The sequence below is a fragment of the Paroedura picta genome, chromosome 10 (genome assembly GCF_049243985.1).
Source record: "Paroedura picta isolate Pp20150507F chromosome 10, Ppicta_v3.0, whole genome shotgun sequence".
In the NCBI taxonomy this organism is placed as follows: Eukaryota; Metazoa; Chordata; class Lepidosauria; order Squamata; family Gekkonidae; genus Paroedura; species Paroedura picta.
This window is the reverse complement of record NC_135378.1, coordinates 4,292,597-4,313,984: the sequence shown is the minus strand read 5'-3', so window position 1 is coordinate 4,313,984 and position 21,388 is coordinate 4,292,597. Positions and strand designations below refer to the sequence as shown.

Genomic DNA, 21,388 nt, shown 5'->3' with positions numbered 1-21,388 from the left:
ACAGATGAGCAAAGGGGTGTTACAGAGCTGGGAAACAGGCTACGATGACTGATTCAAGAACCGTGTGCATTTAGAAGCAGCATGCATATTGAGGAGTCCACTTTTTACATAATTTGGCAAACTGGCCAGTTTATCAGTAGAATTCCAGTAATGATACTTAAAAGTGTTTTGGATGAAGTCTGTTGAACTGTCTTGCTGTTGGAACTAAAAATAATCATCTTGTCCCAGGGATTTCAGAAGGAGGACTCCCGCAGACTGGTTGAAGGCCATCACTCTGCAGCTCAGAAACATCAACATGAACATGATTCCTTACCAGCTATGAAAGAAACAGAACTGCAGACAGCCACAGAAAAGGTATTGGGCCGTTAGCCTAGAGGTGGTGCTGTCTGACACTTGCCTAGAGGTGTCTGACACTTGGGGCCATTCCGCGCAACAGGCAATGTTGCTATGTTGTTGTTATGTGCGAAGTCGTGTCCGACCCATCGCGACCCCATGGACAATGATCCTCCAGGCCTTCCTGCCCTCTACCATTCCCCGGAGTCCATTTAAGTTTGCACCTACTGCTTCAGTGACTCCATCCATCCACCTCATTCTCTGTCGTCCCCTTCTTCTTTTGCCCTCGATCGCTCCCAGCATTAGGCTCTTCTCCAGGGAGTCCTTCCTTCTCATGAGGTGGCCAAAATATTTGAGTTTCATCTTCAGGATCTGGCCTTCTAAAGAGCAGTCAGGGCTGATCTCCTCTAGGACTGACCGGTTTGTTCGCCTTGCAGTCCAAGGGACTCGCAAGAGTCTTCTCCAGCACCAGAGTTCAAAAGCCTCAATTCTTTGACGCTCGGCCTTCCTTATGGTCCAACTTTCACAGCCATACATTGCAACTGGGAAGACCATAGCCTTGACTAAACGCACTTTTGTTGGCAGGGTGATATCTCTGCTTTTTAGGATGCTCTCTAGATTTGCCATAGCTTTCCTCCCCAGGAGCAAGCGTCTTTTAATTTCTTTGCTGCAGTCCCCATCTGCACTGATCTTGGAGCCCAGGAAAATAAAATCTGTCACTATCTCCATTTCTTCCCCTTCTATTTGCCAGGAATTGAGAGGGCCGGATGCCATGATCTTTGTTTTCTTGATGTTGAGTTTCAAGCCAACTTTTGCACTCTCCTACTTCACCCGCATCAACAGGCTCTTTAGTTCCTCTTCACTTTCTGCCATTAGAGTGGTATCATCTGCATATCTGAGGTTGTTGATATTTCTCCCTGCAATCTTGATCCCAATTTGTGACTCCTCTAATCCCGCATTTCTCATGATGTGCTCTGCATACAAGTTAAATAGGCAAGGCGACAGTATACAGCCTTGCCGAACTCCTTTCTCAATTTTGAACCAGTCAGTGATTCCATGTTCAGTTCTCACTGTTGCTTCTTGACCTGCATATAAATTTCTCAAGAGACAAATAAGATGCTCTGGTATTCCCATCTCTTTAAGAACTTGCCACAATTTGTTGTGCTCCACACAATCAAAGGCTTTAGCATAGTCAATGAAGCAGAAGTAGACGTTCTTCTGGTACTCCCTAGCTTTCTCCATGATCCAGCGTATGTTGGCAATTTGATCTCTAGTTCCTCTGCCTCTTCGAAATCCTGCCTGTACTTCTGGAAGTTCTCGGTCCACATATTGCTGGAGCCTAGCTTGTAGGATTTTGAGCATAACTTTGCTAGCATGAGAAATTAGTGCAATGGTGCGGTAGTTTGAACATTCTTTGGCATTGCCCTTCTTTGGGATTGGAATGTAAACTGACCTTTTCCAATCCTGTGGCCATTGTTGAGTTTTCCAAATTTGCTGGCATATTGAGTGTAGCACTTTTACTGCATCGTCCTTCAAGATTTTGAATAGTTCAACTGGAATGCTGTCACCACCACTAGCTTTATTGTTGCTCAGACTTCCTAAGGCCCATTTGACTTCACATTCCAGGATGTCTGGCTCCAGGTCAGTAACTACCCCATTGTGGTCATCAGGGATGTTAAGCTCGCTCTTGTATAGTTCTTCTGTATAATTTTGCCACCTTTGTTTAATCTCTTCTGCTTCTGTGAGGTCCCTACCATTTTGGTCCCTTATCATACCCATCTTTGCATGAAACGTTCTCTTAATATCTCCAATTTTCTTGAAAAGATCTCTGGTCCTCCCGATTCTATTGTTTTCTTCTATTTGTTTGCACTGTTCATTTAAGAAGGCATTCTTATCTCTTCTAGCTTTTCTCTGGAATTCTGCATTCAATTGGGTGTATCTTTCTCTTTCTCCCTTGCCTTTCACTTCCCTTCTCTCCTTAGCTATTTGTAAAGCTTCCTCAGACAGCCATTTTGATTTCTTGCATTTCTTTTTCTTTGGGATGGTTTTAGTCGCTACCTCTTGTACAATGTTGCGAACCTCCGTCCATAGTTCTTCAGGCACTCTGTCTATCAGATCTAATTCCTTAAATCTATTTGTCACCTCCACTGTGTATTCGTCGGGGATATGATTTAGTTCATACCTGAGTGGCCTAGTGCTTTTCCCTACTCTCTTCAATTTAAGCCTAAATTTTACAACAAGAAGCTCATGATCTGAACCACAATCAGCTCCTGGTCTTGTTTTTATTGACTGGATAGAACTTTTCCATCTTTGGCTGCAGAGCACATAGTCAATCTGATTTCTGTGTTGACCGTCTGGTGATGTCCATGTGTAGAGTCGTCTCTTGGGTTATTGGAAAAGAGTGTTTGCTATGACCATTGTATTCTCTTGACAAAATTCTACCAGCCTGTGCCCTGCTTCATTTTGTATTCCAAGGCCAAACTTGCCTGTTATCCCGGTTATCTTTTGGCTTCCTACTTTAGCATTCCAATCCCCCATGATGATAAGCACATCATTTTTGGGCGTTGCTTCTAGAAGGTGTTGTAGGGCTTCATAGAACTGATCAACTTCATCCTCTTCAGCAGCAGTGGTTGGGGCGTAGACCTGGATCACTGTGATGTTGAATGGTTTGCCTTGGATTCGAACTGAGATCATTCTGTCATTTTGGGGATTGTATCCCAAGACTGCTTTTCCTACTCTCTTATTGATTATGAAGGCTACTCCATTTCTTCTGCGAGATTCTTGTCCACAGTAGTATACCTGATGGTCATCTGAATTAAATTCACCCATTCCTGTCCATTTTAGTTCACTGATTCCTAAAATGTCGATGTTCAGTCTTCTCATTTCTTGTTTAACCACGTCCAGCTTGCCTTGATTCATGGATCTGACGTTCCAGGTTCCTATGGAATAAAAATCTTTACAGCATCGGACTGTCTTTTCGCCACCAGTTACTTCCACAACTGAGCGTCCTTTCGGCTTTGGCCCAGCCGCTTCATTCATTCTGGCGCTACTCGTACTAGCCGTCTGCTCATCCCCAGTAGCAGATTGGACACCTTCCGACCTGAGGGGCTCATCTTCCAGCGTCATATCGTTATGCCTCTTGGAACTGTCCATAGAGTTTTCATGGCAAAGATAGTGGAGTGGTTTGCCATTTCCTTCTCCAGTGGATCACCTTTTGTCAGAGCTCTCAGCTATGACCTGTCCGTCTTGGGTGGCCCTGCACGGCATAGCTCATAGCTTCACTGAACTACGCAAGCCCCCTTGCCACAACAAGGCAGCGATCCTTGAAGGGGGAATGTTGCTATATCTGTGTGCTATTGAAAAGTGCTGCAATCAAAAGCGGCAGGTCTCGTTAATGCACACAGCCGTTTCTATCGAAAAAAAAGGCTCTTTCACTAGCGCTGTTCTTGTAACGCACAAGTTTCCGGTCTTGCCGAAATTGCAACAAAGGAGGCGATATTTTTCCGCGCTTCCTTCCACCCTTGGCTGTCAATCAAACAAAACAGCCAGTTAACTGTTGTGTTCGTGCTTCCCTTTAAAAACTTTTTAAAAAACCCGAAAGCACCTGTAGCAACGCATATTTGTTCATTCAATGTATCAGAAAGACCTTTTTCACTGGCGTGGGAGCTAGCGCTTAATCGTTTACACGTTCTTAAAAAAATCCCCCCCCCCCCCGGTGCAATTTCTGGCCGAAATTACGGGCAGTGTCGAACAGGGGGCTGTATTGTGCTTGGAAACTTTACAGACAATTGCTTGTGGAGGGATTTCAGCTGAACAAGCATCGCTTATTCGTTGCTTTTGCTTGTTTAAGGGGGGGGGAAATGGCCAGAAGCTCGGGTGCAAGAGATTAGGGAGGGACATGCTTTCTACCGCTGCACTGAGAATGCACATGTCTTTTTTGGATGTGTTGCAGGTTGTTCTCAAGAGTCTAGCGGTTTTTCTAGGGGGAATCCACTTTTGTGGATTCCACTTTTGTGGATTCCACTGAGGCAATCTAGTCCCAGCCCCTGCTCAGTCTAAAGTAAGGGTTTCCATTCCCCCTGGGGCAGTGGAAGGATCCAGGAGGGCGGAGAGGAATTTGGGGGGGGGGCAGTAAAGGGGCAGTAAAGGGGCACAGTCTGTCTCTTCCTGCTGCGGCTGCATTTTCTTAGGAAGAGATGTTCCAAGGTGGCTTGCCATTGCCTGCCTCTGGGTAGTAGCGACCCTGGACTTCCTCGTTGGTCTCCCATCCCGGTGGTCACCAGGGTCACCCCTGCTTAGCTTCCTGAAGAAAACGACCTCTTCAGAGGGTGGGCTGGATGGGTTCATATTACTGCAGGCTCTGTCCTTTCCAGGCTCTACCATATCTCCAGGAATTTCTTAACCCAGCATTGGCAACCCATCCCCAAATGTCTCCATCTTCAGGAGGCTGGAAAGGCCTTCTGTTTGCTCCTGGCCAGGGGATTTTCCATTACTTGCTTCTCTCTCTCCCCTTCCCCCCACCCACCCACCCATGAGAACCCAAAGTGGCTTTTTACAAATGACATTTACAAAGAACTTATATATTTTCCCCAGACTAAACTGTGGCCATTGCACAACAACCAAAAAAGAAGTGTAGGTTTTGAATTTGCAGTAGACCTGGGGTGGGAGAGGCACCAGGGATGTGATCAGGGAGCCAAGGGGGAACCAGTGGTCTAAAGCAAGGGTAGTCAACCTGTGGTCCTCCAGAGGTTCATGGACTACAATTCCCATGAGCCCCTGCCATGAACGTCTGGAGGACCACAGGTTGACTACCCCTGGTCTAAAGCATCCCTGGCAAGTGTTTGTCCAGCCACTGCTTGAAGACTGCTGGTAAGGGGCAGCTCACCACATCTCAGGCAGCTGACTACCACTGGACCAGTCTGTAAAAAAATAAAATAACTGTCTTTCATAGTTGCAGTGTTGATTTTACTTTCTCTTACTCTTCTTTCTAGTGCTTTTTGACAATCACTCCTCTTCTCCCTGCCTTTGGGCTTCCTCTATGCATGTGGCTGTGCCTCCTCTGGTAACTGGCTTGTCATTGACTGGCCAACTGCCCTTATGTAGTACTTCATGCGGATGCTAGTTCTCATCCTGAGAAGTCTCATCCATCTCAAGCAGGCAGTGTTGGGCCATTAACTGTGCCTTTTAATTCACAGCTCGCTTCTAAACCACTGCTTGCGTTGTTCTACAAGTGTCTCTGGTGAGCTGACAGCCTGATGATATTTAGCCTGTGCCATGCTGGATGGTGGGGGTGGGCTGCAAGGCTGAGATGCTTCTGCAGGCGTTTCCAGCTGTGAGTTGTGAGCAGTTTGCCCTTCCATCTCACCGTGTTGGGATTCTGCCTGGGCTGTTCAGCTCTTCTCCTGCGGGGTCTCCACTGGCCTGAGGCTGCCCATGACATTAATTCCATCTGCACTGGCAGCCATTTTATAGCTGTATCCACCACACTTGATCAGAACTCCAAATTGCCTACAGGCTTTAAAATGTTGGGGATTCCTGGTATGGTTAACTCTCAAAGAAGAGTTAGAAAAATGTTTTGGGGCATTAAAGACTCTGGCAGGACTCAGAATCAGACTCATATCTAATCTAGTACGCAGCCTGGTAGCTTGTGATCTCAGGCCTTATGCGCCTGAGACTGGCAGGTGGTGTGGATTGGACAGGCCTTTGGGCTTTGCTTGGTCAACAGAGTAGGACCTTCTATTTGATGCTCTTCTGGGTCTAGCCCAACTTTGAAGTCCTTGAGTTGAGTTCTGCAGTTGTATCTGGTTGTTGACATTCCCAGACTGAGGGCCTTTTCGCACAGGGATCTTTGTTGCAAATTGTTTGCGGAATGAAAAATCGCCATTTAAAATAGTGGAATTCGTCGTTATGCATACCTGCCTTTGTAGTGGAATCAGTTGCGTTTTTTAGCGTTTCCCACAGGCTTCCGGTCTCGGCAGAAATCGCTAGAAAGGAAGCGCTATTGCCAAGCTCGTCCCGCCCCTGGCCGTCAAGCAGCCAACGGGCAGCCATTAGCATGCTCCCAAACAGCCCCTTTCCCTTTAAGAAAGGTTTAAAAAAAAAAAAAAAACGACCCATAGCAATGAATCTAGGTAGATTCGTTGCTACGGAGAGACCCATCCAGCTGCCTAATGTGAGCTGTCGTTTGATTGTATGATCGTTTGCACGCTGCCTCGAGTGATAAAAAAAAAAAATCCCCCCCCCCTCTCACGGGCCCGATTTTCGGCTGAATTTATTTGTAAAAAATAAAGGGACTTTATTTCAGCAAACGGGCTTTTCAGTGGTTTGTGCTTAGTGACTAAAGGTGAAGGACTGAAGCCAGGGAAGCCTCTAAACAGAAAGAGGCTCGCCGGTGCGTTTATCCCCGCTCGCTCGGAGAAAAAAAAATGGCGATCGCTTCGCCGGAAGTTTGGAGGAGAGAGCCAGGGGGAGGGACTTTGAAGAACCAGCAACAATGGTAACGCACAGGTCTTTAGCGCTACTGTTGCAGATTGGTTGCAGGAGTGTATCGCTATCCGGAGGGTGAATCCACTTTTCTGGATTCCCCTGAAAGCGCCACAACGAAGCGCTTTTTGCTGATTGGTTTCAGGATTGTTGCAGATTGTCTACGACGTCGTGGGTTATGGCAAATTAGTAGCGTTTCCAAATAGCAACCATTGTGCTACTTTGAAGCCGTGCGAAATGGCCCTGACTCTGACAGGGAATGAGAGGGAATTACTAGAGTGTTTCCTATTATCTCTGCCACAGCGTTACATGTCTCAGAGCCTGTGCTGCCACTAGGTACAAGCAATATTTCCTGAGGTTCTCAGAGGACTTACAAATGGAAACTAGCAAGCTTTGTCATGCATAGAGTCCTGCATAGTGCAGGGGGTTGGACTAGATGACCCATGAGGTCCCTTCCAACTCTATTATTCTATGATTTGGTTGTCCTATCCACATTTGTTAGAATGTGTTCTATTTCCTTGTAGGAAGACCAGTCTCCTTTGCATGCTGATGTGACAGGATTTGCACTGAAAGCGAAAGTCATCTATCCGATCAACCAAAAATTTAGGGTAAATCTCTTGAATTGTTTTATGAAAAGAAAAAGTTGACTTATTAACATAAAAGAGGCCTGGGAAGATTAGTGATAACATGCATGCAATTTCATTTTGGTAACCCTGTTTGTAGTAAGTTGACATTTGCTTTGTAAAGTGGCCTGTCTACACGTGGCCATCCCAAGAGTCACAATAGCACAGGAGTATGATAGGACAGTGTTGCTGCCATGGCCAGTGAAAACTCATCCCCCATGTGGAAGAACAATGGACAGCTGGAACATCCCGCTTCCCTCCCTGACTTGGCCCTGGCAAGGCTTGTGCAAAAGTGCCTCCCTCGACCCCCAGCAGAAGCTGAGGCTGCAAGTGGTGTGGAAAGCCATTGCTCAGCTACCCCGAAGAGCCACCAAAGGGCGGCTTCCTCCCATGGCCTTATCAGCCGTAAAAGGCAGCAGGTCTCCTTTGTGGGACTCTGAAGCAAGCCCTCTACCAAGTTTGCTATGGGGGAAAGGAAAGATTTAAAATTCCTTTCCCCTCCATTCTTTATCCTCCCCTGCTTTTTGTGTTGAGTTCCTTATTATCCGTCAAACTGTGGAAGGAAATCTCTCCCCCCACAGTGCTTCTTCCCTCTCATGTTGGACTTCCTTTTCCCTGAACTCTCCCCATTGATTGCAGTGGCATCTGCACCAAACCTCTTTGCTGCAGAAACCCTTTTCAAGCCGTGGCCCCACATGGAGGTGAGGGGTGAGCATTAGGCTTGTTTTCAGTCAAAGAGACAAGGAGTTTAAGATTAAACAGACGTCCATTCTGAACAAATTTCCTATGGATTTGATGTTGCTTTTGATTAAAATTGTTCATAAAGACCAATTCCACACCAGGAATTTGCCCCCTGGACAGCCTCTCGTCGCTCACAGATTTTAATGCTGCATCCACATGATGTTGGCAGCAACCCATGGTTGTGCACGGGCTGGTGCAAGTTTTAGGCAGATTTGCTTTGAGATGAGGGAAATCACAAAATCACAATTTGCCACTTCTTGCCAGGCTGCAATCTGGGGCACAAACAGGCAAGCCTGTGTGGAGGGAGAAATGCACGACAGTCTTGGTAGCATTTTGCCTGCCCTTGCACCCGCTCTCCCCTCTCCATTTCTGGATCGAGAATTTAGCAATTTTGCTGCGGGACTGCAGAGCTGCGTGCCCTCAATAAAAATAAAATGTTCTCATTGTGCTCGGTAATTTTGGGATCGAGCACTCAAAACACAGTCCTGTGTGTGTTTTCTGGCACTGGGATATTAACGGGGAAAGGAGGGTGGGGCATGTGATGAAACAGCCATCTCCGTATTCGCTTTGTGTCCATGCTCTGTGTTTTAAATCTTTACTGTGATCACACAATCATCGGGGTCCAGGTACTATGGCCAGCCTATTACAAATGTACCGGAAAATAAAGAGAATCCCGAAAAGAGATCTAAGGGAATGTATCATTGTTGTGATGTGATTCTACAGCAACGCAAAAGTGTAAGTTGTTTTTTAAAACAAATTGGTTATGTGGCATTTCCCCATAGCAACACAGAAGAGCTTTTGGGGTTTCTTTAAATTAATTTTGAGGCTCTGAGGGGAGGAAGTTTGAGTCCCCAAAACAACAGCTGTGAAGGGATTGGTGGCTTGTCTTGATTAACAAGCCAAGGTGCGGGGAAAGAAGTTTGGGTTGTTCTCTCTTCTGGCCTCTCCGCTGCTTCGCCGGGAGGCAAAAAACATGGCAGAGGTCCCCCGTCAGGAAGCTTGCAAATGCATGGCTTTGCTCCAAAAATAGAGGTCATCACTGGAAGGCCAGCAACAGGGCAGAAAGAGCGAGGCCCTCATAAGAACAAGAAGAGTCCTGCTGGATCAGAACAATAATCCACCTAGTCCAAAATCTGGTCTCACACACTGGCCAAACAGTTCCTCTGGACAGCCAACACTAGGGCATAAGAGTGACCATGACCATAAGAGTGACCATGGCTAGTAGCTACTTATAGACCAATTCTCCATGAATCTCTCTAATCTTCATCTTTGAATGATGAAATCCATTTCCCAGAAAATGAGACAAAAAAATACCATGTTATAAAGGATTTGGGGTGAAGGATTTGGGGTGAAACCTTAACTGATCAATGCTGTCTGTCTGCTCTACCCACAGCCCTTGGCTGATGGTTCCTCCAATCCCTCTCTGCACGAAGGTGGAAAGCAGCCGTCCATTCTCCCCCATCAGGTCCTTGAAGGGTCCTCCTCAAGCAGCTTTGGGTCCCTCAGCCAGGGAGCCAAAGAGGACGGTGCCTCCTCCACCACACTTCCCTCTGCAGCCAGTGATGACAGATACCAGGATCAAACCTTCCTCAAAGTGACTTCTTTTGCTGAACTGCTGACCTGTGAAACGTAAGAGAAGCACATGTGGGTTTTCAGCTGTTCTGGTTGAAGTTCTGCTCTGACCAAAAAGACTGTACTGTTGGGAAGAAGAAGACTGTACTGCTGGTTCTTATATGCCACTTTTCTCTACCCAAAGGAGTCTCAAAGTGGCTTACATTCATCTTCCCATTCCTCTCCCCACAACAGACCCCCTGTGAGGGAGGGGAGGCTGAGAGAGCCCTGATATTACTGAAGAAGAAGAAGAGTTGGTTCTTATATGCTGCTTTTCTCTACCCAGAGGAGTCTCAAAGTGGCTTCCAATCGTCTTCCCTTTCCTCTTCCCACAATAGACACCCTGTGAGGTGGGTGAAGCTGAGAGAGCCCTGACATTACTGCTTGGTCAGAACAGCTTTATCAATGCTGTGGTGAGCCCAAGGTCACCCCGCTGGCTGCATGTGGAGGAGGAGCAGGAAATCAAACCCAGCTTGCCAGATTAGAAGTCTGCACTCCTAACCACTACACCAAGCTGAAAGCATTTGAACCACATGTAGAGAGAGAGAGAGAGAGAGAGAGAGAGAGAGAGAGAGAGAGAGACTCCAGCTCCTATGGAAAATAATTCCATAGGACAGCACCAAGGAAAATAATTCTAAAAACATTGAAATACCATATTGTAGGATGATTATCAAAAGCTGGGTTGGTGAGCAGTAACTTCCCTGTTATCCCAATAGATTAAAAAGGAACATATGCCCCGTTTTCTTTTGGCTGATAGAGCTGTTCAGGTTGATAGTTTGGCTACTGTGTTAGAGTTCAAATAAAGGAGAACCACTCACTTCCAAAGTTCTCAATCTAAGGTCCAAAAGGGCTTATATTCTAAAGTGCTTGCAACTTCATATACCTTTCACACCTTTTAGTATGTAGAGAACAAGAGCTTGGTCCATATGCAGAGTGCAGGGAAAAGAAAAAGGAAAAAACTTTTCCCAAGGAGTGGTAACAAGATTAATGTATGTTGGAAAAGCTCAAGTCCTCTACTGGCTTGCTGTTCACAGGGTAAGTCCTCGTCAGGACAAGGGGCTGAAATCTGTCCATTCCTGCTTGCTTCAGTGTAAAAAGGTAGTCTTTTACCTGGTTGCCTTGGGACACACATAAAATTTCCTCTTAGCACCCAAAATAGGAGTCACCAATTGGAATATAACATACAATGACACACATACAATTTGCAAAACAATAAGTCGTTTGGACATCTCAGAATTCAGTATAAGGTATATTTGCCATCTGGCCAGCAGCTCTAATAAAAACCAAAACTTTTTAAAGAGGATGATGAAACTTTTTAAAGAGCATGATGAAATAAATTTTCAATATTCATCAATACAGGCAGGGTCAGAAAAACTAAATTAAATGTTGGTCAATTAGTAACATCTTCAACATCTATATATTGTTTCATGTGTTCTCCCTACTGGAAGAATTAGAGTGTTATGGGTGGGAATGGCCCTCTTGTGTCTTCCAAAGAAATAGGATACTGTTTTACAGCCACTGAAGTTTGACTTCCTTTCTATTAACAACCCTACCCTCTTTTGATGGGGTCCCATCTTTATATATATTGGCAAACATATATAGTCTAATCTGGAAGTGACCATTGCATGGATCACTGTGGCCAGGTGGTCGGAGGACAGATAGGGCGCTAGTTGCTGCACTTGGCGCAGATGGAAAATACCAAAAGGCCTACTTTGATGACCTGAACCTCCATGGAAAGGAAGGTATCAAAGGTCACTCCTAAGTCCATGGCAACAGGTGCAGGAGATAACTGCACACCGTTCAGGCAGAGAAGTCACGCTTCCTGATCCTGCCCTCTTCTACCCAATCCCAGGACCTTCATATTGGAGGAGTTGAGTTTCAGACAACCCTGCCTGAGCCATCCAGCCACCGCTTCCAAACAACTGGGAGTGTATCCAGGGAGGAATCTGGCCGGCCGTCCATTAGGAGGTAGAACTGGGTGTTGTCCGCATATTGGTGACAACCCAGGCCATAGCCCTGGACCAGCTGGCCTAGACGGCACACATAAATGTTAAAAAACGTGGGGAAGAGTATTGCCCCTTGCAGCTCCCCACAAAGGAGCTCATCCCCCACAGCCACCCTCTGTGTCCAGTTGCAGAGAAAGGAGACCAGCCATTGAAGCGCAGTCCCCCTGATTCTGTTCCTGGTGAGGTGGTGGGCCAATAACTCGTGGTCAACCACATCAAATGCAGATCTAAAAGCACAAGATGGCTGGACCACCTCAATCTAGCTAGTGCCAGATATTATCCATTAACTGCAGTCTCCACCTGTGGCCAGGGCGGAAGCCAAACTGATGTGGATCAAGGGCTGAAGTTTCCTCCAAGAATGTTAGGATCTGGTCCGCTGTGGCCAGCTCCACCACCTTATCCAGAAACACAAGATGTGAGACTGGGCAGTAGTTGGCAGGGTCCCGCGGGTACAGCGATGGCTTTTTTCAGTGAAGGGCGTACCACAGCCTCTTTAAGCTCTTCGGAAAACTCTCCAGATGTTGAGAGGTTAACAATGTCCCTCAGGGGCCACTTATCCGCTGATTGCCCAACTTGAGCAACCAAGATCCAGGGATCCAGGGGGCACATGGTCGCTCTTGCTGGCCCCAGCAACTTGTCCAGTTAATGAGAGCTGTCTGAAGCCATCAAACATTAACCCCCGTGATGGCCTTGGAGCTTCCAGTTCACAAACTGTATCAATCATGGCAGGTAGGTCATGGTGGAGTGACAGAACTTTGTCCCCAAAATAGTTTGATAAAGCCACACAGCTCAAGTCCAATTCCCTTATCATTTTATGCCCTTCCTTGAGGGCAGTAAGAGACATAATTACTGTAAACAATTGAACCGGGCGAGAACTTGCGGACGCAATTTCAGCGGCATAAAAGCCTTGTTGCCATTTTCACCGCATTCTCATATGCTTTCATAAATGTACTATGAGATGTCCTTGTCGCCTCGTCACGAATTTTCTTCCAGACTCGCTCAAGCCGTCTCACTTCCTTCTTCCTCTCCAGAAACTCCTGGGTACACCATGGAGTCTGAGGCGAAGATGGAAAGGGCACCTAGGAGCAATCTTGTCAATAGGGGCTGTTAGGTGGATCTGCCAGTCCTCCGCCAAGGCCGTTAACAAGATTCCAGAGGGCATCAGGTCCCATAGAGCTTTCAGGAATCTCTTGGAATCCATAAGTCTCTGCAGGCAGACCAAAATATGTCCGTCAACGGGGTTGGGGACTTTGTATCTGTAGTTGAGCCTTCAGGGCATGGTGGTCTGACCATGACTGCCCCCCCCCCGGACCTACGTATTTCATTGCTCCCCTATTATTGAAACTCCTCCCACCGCTATAGTTGCCTTGGCCCAGATCCGCATCCCTTCCCTTTATCTCCTCTCCCATACATCTGACCCTGCTCTGTTGTTCCCTGAGCGCAGACCATACCTAACTAAACTAACCGATAACTGTCTAAACTAACCACCATCACAATATTTGCCTCCGGCTTTAAATCGAGTCTCTGAGGAGCTGGAATGAGCCTGCCTAATGGAGCTCTACGCTCTGCCCTAACTTCTCCTTAATGGTAGTACACCTGCCATCTGCCACTGGCTTCTTACCCTTAGGAATTTCTCCTTTCCAAGGCCCAGCAGTCTATTGTCATTCCTCCCAAATTCTTCCAGATTTTGGGACTGCACAGGCACCCTGACCTTGCATCTATCTTTGCCCACTCTCTGGCAAGACACATCACTTTTACATCCGTCTTCCAAACTCTCTATTATCTTGGGCCAGTGAGAATTCAACCTAAGCCTTGGCTTAGTCCCATGGATGTCTGCACTGGCACAGTTCAGGGCCAACTTCATAGCTCTGTCCCTATCACTTAAGTCCAGGCATATTTCTCCATTTATCCTGCCAGTTACTCAAATCTAACAGGTCTCTATCAGTCTATAGAGAGATCCTGGCTATTTCAATGAACAACCCTATTTTACCGTAACACTATGAGTGGGGAAAATCTTTTTTCATTACTCACCCATTTATTTCATGATACAACAACTCATGCAAGGGCTCAGAGTTGCGGGTGTCGAACTTGGAGCGTGGAGGGCGGAAGGAAGGAAGGGGAGGTGAATGGCGTGTGTGTGTGTTTAAAACATTCCAATCATTTTGAAAATGGAATACCAGAGGTACAAGTCGATTCGCTTTCACCTCTTAAAAAATTTCCTTGCTTTCAGAGCTGCATTTCATTTGACTGCTTCAAGGCATGATCTGTATACAATCCCAATTTATTTTTGTCCCTTTAAGATCTTTTTATATTCACACACTGATTCTTTATGTGCCTTTTAAATAGAGCAACAATAATTTAAAACAGCGGTCCACAAGCTTCTGCTTGCCGCGGACCGCTGCGGAGTGGTGAGTGGAGAGGGCGGCCCGGGCGGCAAACGCACATGCTGGCGGCCGCAGCTTCCCCTCCCGGCCCCTCCATGCCGCGAGCAATTCGGCCGCTAAAGCAGCCGATTAGCTTGTGGCTCGGCAGGCTTCTCTTCCCTCCCCTCCCGAAGCGAGAAGCTTGACGGGCCACGAGCTAATCGGCCGCTTTGGCCGCTTTGGCGGCCGATTTGCTCACGGCCTGGCGAGCTTCTCGCTTCGGGGGGGAGGGAAGACGGAACCGCAGCCCGGCGCCAGGCCGCGGCCAGCGGTTTGGGGACCACTGATTTAAAACACATGGCAATCTCAAAACCGAGCCAGTTCATGAGGACAGTAATTGCTGTACATTTCCTGACAGCATAATCTGAGGGGTCGGCTGGCAAACTCATTAGTAAACAACAAGACCAAGTTATGAGATTTCTTAACCTTTTCATGCATATAAGCATTTCTGCTTAGTAACCTTAGCTCAACATTGTGATCAAGAGAGCAACCTTGTGGCCAAATTATACCATAGCAAAGAATGGCTTTTCTTAAGAGAATCAGTGTTTCTTTCCTTTCCAGGGGCTCTCATAGTGGGCTCTCTCTTGAGGTCACATTCCCACACAGGGAATCTCTCATGTGGCTAATGCCTTTCCATCTAAGGGGGGAGACTGATAACATCACTTGTTTATTCAGACTTTCAGACATGCAAACAAAATAGAAAAGGGGTTATTTGCAGAGTTCGAAAGGCAGAATCACACACATTCAACCTCTGGGTAGCTCTCCTGCCCATTGACAGCACTGTTTTTAGCAGGCCCCTGGACAGAGCGGACGTGCTGCTTTCCTTAACTGCTCTGATCCCCCAGGAAAGGTTCTTACACGTGCCAGGCAGCAGTAGCTGCCAAGCCTTGCTCTAAATCCTCCCAAGATAATTTCTCCCTTTCTTTAATGGATTCACCCGCTAAAGAGGAGGATCCTGTGCTCAGGCCATGAAAAGTTTTCCGTAGGGGCAGCTTTGCTTTTGTATCAGGGAGGAGTTGGTCCAGGGGCCAAAAATCACATCTCCAGACAGAAATGTCTGGGATGACTTCGATTGAGATAGCTTCTCTATGCAGTTGCTTTTTTAAATGGTTAATCTGACAGCCAGAAGCTGAATGGATTGTCAAGGGTTTCAGAGCTAGGCAATATTATTTAACTAAGGGCCAAGCCCATTGAATTCAGGAATACAACAGGTGCTAGATTGGGTGGGGTGGAAGAACTCTGTGGATGGCCTCTCCCTCCCTCCAGGACCTGGAAAGGCTACAGGCTGGAGGCCCCTGGGAAGGGAACTCACCAGCAGGGGCAGCTCTCATGCAGCAGGGATCTGCAGCCCCTGAGCCTTGGAGGGATATGGAAGGAGGTGGGGGATGGAAGGCAATTGGCTGGCTGCTGGCAGACAGGCAAGCCGGTTGGAGGAGGAGGCACTCAGGGGAGGGACAGTCACCCTGAGTGGGTGTTAAGAGCTGAGTGGCACTTAAGCCATGAGACATGCTCCTCCTCCAAAGCCTTACCAAAAATATATTGTGTGCAACACATAATGTTGACTGGTTTCTTTTTAAAAATTCAGTGTATATGCAATATTGCATAGATCTTAATGAGATGTCTTTTGGGTGTTTTAGATTTGATGTGAAAATGTGCTTATATAGCCTCTTTTTGAGGCATCTCCAACTGATGGACATGGAACTAAGGAAGCAGAAACATGTGGTAGGTGCCCAGAAAATTTAGAATCCTAGAATCTTAGACCCATACAGGCCCTCCAGTCTAATCTACTCATATTTCTTCAGTCATTTTAAAAGTAGCATTCTTTCTCTTATTCCTTTTTGGGATTGATTGAAAGACTGGAGTGGATCATAGGGACCATATTCCCCCCAGTCTTGTTGCATTTACACTGGCTACCAGTTTGCTTCCAGATGCTATTTGACCTTTAATGCCCTGTGTACCTTGGAGCCAGCTAACTTAAGGACTGCCTTCTCTGAAATGAACCCACATTATTTCTGGTCAATTGAGGAGGTCCTGCTTCAGAGGAACCTGCCATATGAGGCTAGATGGGTGGCATCCTTCTCAGTCATGGTACCAAAACTCTGCTACTCTCTTATTTATATTTATTTATTTATATTTATTATATTTTTATATAAATATAATCTCTTCTAGGGAGATTTGTCCACCTTCAGCTGTTGTTGTCTTCTGCCAACGGGATAAGACTTATTTTGCTTTGTTTGGCATACTCCCAACAACTTCTGTTGGCTTTTCCCTCTGTTTTTGTGTGTTTGTAGGTCTATGTGTTTTTATTGGATTGTTTAAATATTTTACATTTTACATATCTTTAAACCGCCCACGGCGCCACGGGCGCCGCAGACTAAATAAAGCTGTAAGGGCTGGTGGGGAGGAGTTAGGGTGGGCTCTTTCCGGGATAAAAACTTGGAGGAGCGAACCAGGAGCCGCAAAGCGGCTCCTGATTCGCTCCTCTGAGTGGCACTCCAGGGCCAAGTGTCCAATTCGCTGTTGGACACTTGGCCCGTCTCCCGAACGCCGCACCACAGACTCCACTCCTCCCGAGCCGCCATCCTGCCCAGATAGCCGCCAGGGAGGAGGCTCGCCCCATGCCGCTAGCCTCGGGGAAAATTCCTTCCCCTCCACCAAGCCACTGCCCTTCCCCAATGGCCCACTTCCTCCCCTTGCCGCCCTCACACTCACGCAATAGCCGCCGAGAACAGCCACCACGCTGGCTGGCCTTCCTCATCCCTTCGCCGCCACGCTCAGCCACACCGGTCCCTGCTTCCACCGTCTGCGGACCTCTACCCGCCCTTCGCCGCCGCTGCCACGCCCAAGGGCCGCCATCGATGCTTCGACGCTGACGCTGGACTCCTCGATCTTCGTCGACGCCCCCCGACCAGCCACCAACCTCTCAGATGCCCGCCGACACTACGAGGCCTCCGCCAAGCCGCTCCACGCCAACTGGCGCTTCCACAGATCTCTGCCGGCCTCTCCATCGCGCCACGGTAAAACAGTCTGCCGCGTCGCCGCTCTGCCGGCCGCGTGCCACAAAATGGCCGCCCGATCCCCTCCGTGCCTCCTTCACACCGCAGGTCTCCTCGACAAGGTCAGTGCCACCCCACTCCACTGGCCCAGCCCTGCTGCGCCACCACCACGGCCCAGGCCCATCTTCAGGCTGCATCCCCGCCCACACACAACCCTTAATGAGTCGCCGGGGGAGGGGCAGGGGGAGTCGCCGGGGGAGGGAGAACCCTTCTAGCGCCCATTTTATTGCTATATAAAATGGGCTTTGATTCTAGTATAACATAAAATAACAGAAAGGTAAGGGGATGAGAAGTAGAACCCGGGAGATGGAAATGGAATCAAAGGGAAGACAAGAGGGGATGGAAAGGGGAAATTATTGCTCTCACTTATAGTCTACATTATGAGCAGCTAACTAGAACTTATTCAGAGCAAATTTTAGAAGTGAGTCCAAAAGATTTCCATTTTTTGTAGCTGGGAGATCTGATTATAGTCTTCCTCTAGCTGAGGGTGCAATTCAGGGGCTGTGGAGATGGCAAGACATCTCTGGATGTTGACTTTGGAAACACCCACGTACAGCCCTGGCAAGATAGAATCATAGAATCATAGAGTTGGAAGGGGCCATACAGGCCATCTAGTCCAACCCCCTGCTCAACGCAGGATCAGCCCTAACCATCCTAAAGCATCAAAGAAAAGTGTGTATCGAACCTTTGCTTGAAGACTGCCAGTGAATGGGAGCTCACCACATCCTTAGGCAGCCTATTCCACTGCTGAACTTCTCTGACTGTGAAAATTTTTTTCCTGATATCTAGCCTATATCACTGTACTTAAAGCTTAAACCCATTACTGCGTGTCCTCTCCTCTGCAGCCAACAGAAACAACATCCTGCCCTCCTCCAAGTGACAATCTTTCAAATACTTAAAGTGGGCTATCATGTCCCCTCTCAACCTCCTTTTCTCCAGGCTGAACATTCCCAAGTCCCTCAACCTATCTTCATAGGGCTTGGTCCCTTGGCCCCAGATCATCTTCATTGCTCTCCTCTGTACCCTTTCAATTTTATCTACGTCCTTCTTGAAGTAAGGCCTCCAGAACTGCTCACAGTACTCCAGGTGTGGTCTGACCAGTGCCGTATACAATGGGACTATGACATCTTGTGATTTTGATGTGATGCCCCTGTTGATACAGCCCAAAATAGCATTTGCCTTTTTTACCGCTGCATCACACTGCCTGCTCATGTTTTGTTTACAATCCACAAGTACCCCAAGGTCTCGTTCACACACAGTGTTACCTAGAAGCGTATCCCCCATCCAGTAGGCATGCTTTTCATTTTTCTGACCCAGATGCAGAACTTTACACTTATCTTTATTAAATTGCATCTTGTTCTCATTTGCCCATTTTTCCATTGTGTTCAGATCTCGTTGAATTCTGTCTCTATCTTCAGGAGTATTTGCCAGTCCTCCCAATTTGGTGTCATCTGCAAACTTGATGAGTAGTCCCTCCACTCCCTCACCTAGATCATTAATAAATATGTTAAAAAGTACCGGGCCGAGCCCCGAGCCCTGAGGTACCCCGCTACTCATCTCGCTCCAGTCTGATGAAACACCATTGACAACAAATCGTTGAGTGCGGTTCTCTAACCAATTCCCTATCCACTTAACTATCTGAAAATCCAGATTGCAGTCCTTCAACTTATCCATCAGAACATCATGGGGAACCTTGTCAAAAGCTTTACTAAAATCCAAGTAAATGGCATCAACCGAATTTCCACGATCCAGCAAACCTGTTACTTGGTCAAAAAAGGAAACCAGGTTGGTCTGGCAGGACCTGTTGGAGACAAATCCATGCTGACTTCCTTGGATCACCAAATTGTCCTCCAGATGTTTGCAGATCGCTCCCTTTAATATCTGGTCTGTTATCTTCCCCACAACAGAAGTCAGACTCACTGGTCTGTAGTTACCTGGGTCATCCTTCCTCCCTTTTTTGAAGATCGGAATAACGTTTGCTCTCTTCCAGTCCTCCGGGACATCTCCAGTCCTTAAAGAGGTCCCGAGGATGATGGACAAGGGCTGTGCAATTTCTCTGGAAAGTTCTTTGAGCACTCTCGGGTGCATTTCATCCGGACCAGGGGATTTGAACTCATCCAGTGCAACTAAATGCCTCTCGACAACCTCTCTATCCATGTTAACCTGCAACCCAGACACTATCCTTTGGCTATGGCCATTTCTAGATGTGCCTAAACACTTTGACCTGTGGGAAAAAACAAATGTTAAATAGGTACTAAGCCTTTCTGCTTTCTCTGCATCTTCCGTTAGAGTTTGTCCATCCGCACCCGTGGGCCTATTGCCTCCTTTACTTTACGTTTGCTCCTCACATAACTGAAAAATGTTTTCTTGTTACAGTGGGCTTCCCTGGCCAATCTTAGCTCACTCTCAGCTTTGGCCTTTCTGATGATTGATCTACAGTGCCTAGTAACCTGTAGGTACTCTTCTTTAGAGCTCTGTCCTTCCCTCCATTTCCTGAACATTTTCCTTTTCTTTCTTAGTTCCTCTTGAAGTTCTCTGTTCATCCAAATCGGCTTCTTAGAGCTCCTGCAGTGTTTTCGTCTTTCTGGGATAGTCATTGATTGAGCATGCAATAGCTCTTGTTTGAGTAGCGCCCACGCTTCAGATGCTCCCTTCCCTTCCAGCATTCTCGTCCATGGTATGACACTCATCATGTCTCTGAGTTTATTAAAGTTTGCCCTACGAAAATCCAACATCCGCGTCTGGCTACAAGCTTCCTTGGCTCCCCATCTCAAAAGGAATTCTATGAGGACATGGTCACTTCCCCCTAGGGTCCCCACCTCCTTCACCTCATCCACCAACTCTTGCCTGTTGGTCAGTATTAAGTCCAGTATGGCTGAACGTGGGTTCATCTACCATTTGATAAATGAAATTGTCAGCCAGGCAGGTCAGAAAGTGGCATGACTGAGGACACTTCGCAGAGTTTGTTTCCCAGCACACATCTGGGAAATTGAAGTCACCCATGATGACAAGGTCCTGCCGTTTGGATATTTTCTCAAGCTGCACACAAAGTGCAGCATCCACATCCTCTAGTTGGTCAGGCGGCCGGTAGCAGACACCAACCACCACACTCTTTGTTTTCCCCTCGCTTATTTTCACCCAGATGCTTTCCACTGTAGATATACTCTCCTTCACTAGAATTTCCTGACAGGTAAGCCCTTTCCTCACATACAGTGCCACTCCTCCACCTCTTCAATCTATTCTGTTTTTTCTGAACAGTTCATATCCATCCAGTATTACATTGCAGTCATGAGAATCATTCCACCAAGTTTCTGTGATGCCTACTAGATCATACTTTTCCATCAGCATGAGAAGTTCCAGCTCTTCCTTCTTATTGCCCATGCTTCGGCCATTAGTATAAAGACATCTGAATCCTTTTACTTTTGGTTCCCTATGAGCTGGCCTTGCCGTTTGGACTGCCCCTGATCGTTTTCCTTCCATACACTCCCTATGTTGATCGTCTCCTTCCCCTTGTGGCTTTAGTTTAAAGCTCTCCTGATGAATCTCCCCAGGTTCCTACCAAACACATTCTTCCCCGGTTTCGATAAGTGCAGTCCATCAGGTGCTAGTAGGCCTTCCTCAAGAAAGCCTATCCCATGGTCCCAGAAACCAAATCTCTCCAGCCGGCACCAAGTACGCAGCCAGTGATTCACCTCCATTATCTTCCTCTCCCGACGCATTCCTCTACCCTTGACAGGCAAGATTGAAGAGAATACCACTTATGCCCCCATTTGCTTGAGCTTCCTCTCCAGATCTTGATAGTCTTTTTTGATTGGAGCGATGGTATTCAGGGACATGTCATTTGTTCCCACGTGGACCATCACAAATGGGTAGCGATTCGTAGATTTGAGGAGTTTGGGCAGCCGTTCTGAAACATCTTTAATTTTGGCCCCTGGCAAGCAACACCCCTCTCGGGTTAGGGGGTCGGGCCCAGCCACATGGCGATCCATTCCTCTTAGCAGGGAGTCTCCAATTACCAGTACTCTCCTTTTTTTTTCTTCTCAACTCCATTTCCTTCTGTCCCCGTGGCCTCTTCCCTTTGTCTTGGACTTTGTTTTGGGACCTTTCCCTTC

General features: G+C 47.2%; 1 protein-coding gene across 7 annotated transcripts in view; it reads left to right on the top strand.

Annotated features, from left to right (window-relative positions):
• Positions 1 to 21,388, top strand: part of EVC (EvC ciliary complex subunit 1) — a 122,280-nt gene that overhangs the window by 884 nt on the left and 100,008 nt on the right. For 5 of the 7 annotated variants that reach the window (XM_077300729.1, XM_077300728.1, XM_077300727.1 and 2 more), the window contains exons 2-5: positions 229 to 354; positions 7,341 to 7,424; positions 9,574 to 9,809; positions 15,858 to 15,942. In XM_077300729.1, the coding sequence (XP_077156844.1) occupies positions 229 to 354; positions 7,341 to 7,424; positions 9,574 to 9,809; positions 15,858 to 15,942 (531 nt within the window). The remainder of the gene's footprint in view (positions 1 to 228; positions 355 to 7,340; positions 7,425 to 9,573; positions 9,810 to 15,857; positions 15,943 to 21,388) is intronic. The other 2 variants (XM_077300732.1, XM_077300731.1) reach the window with 1 other exon arrangement.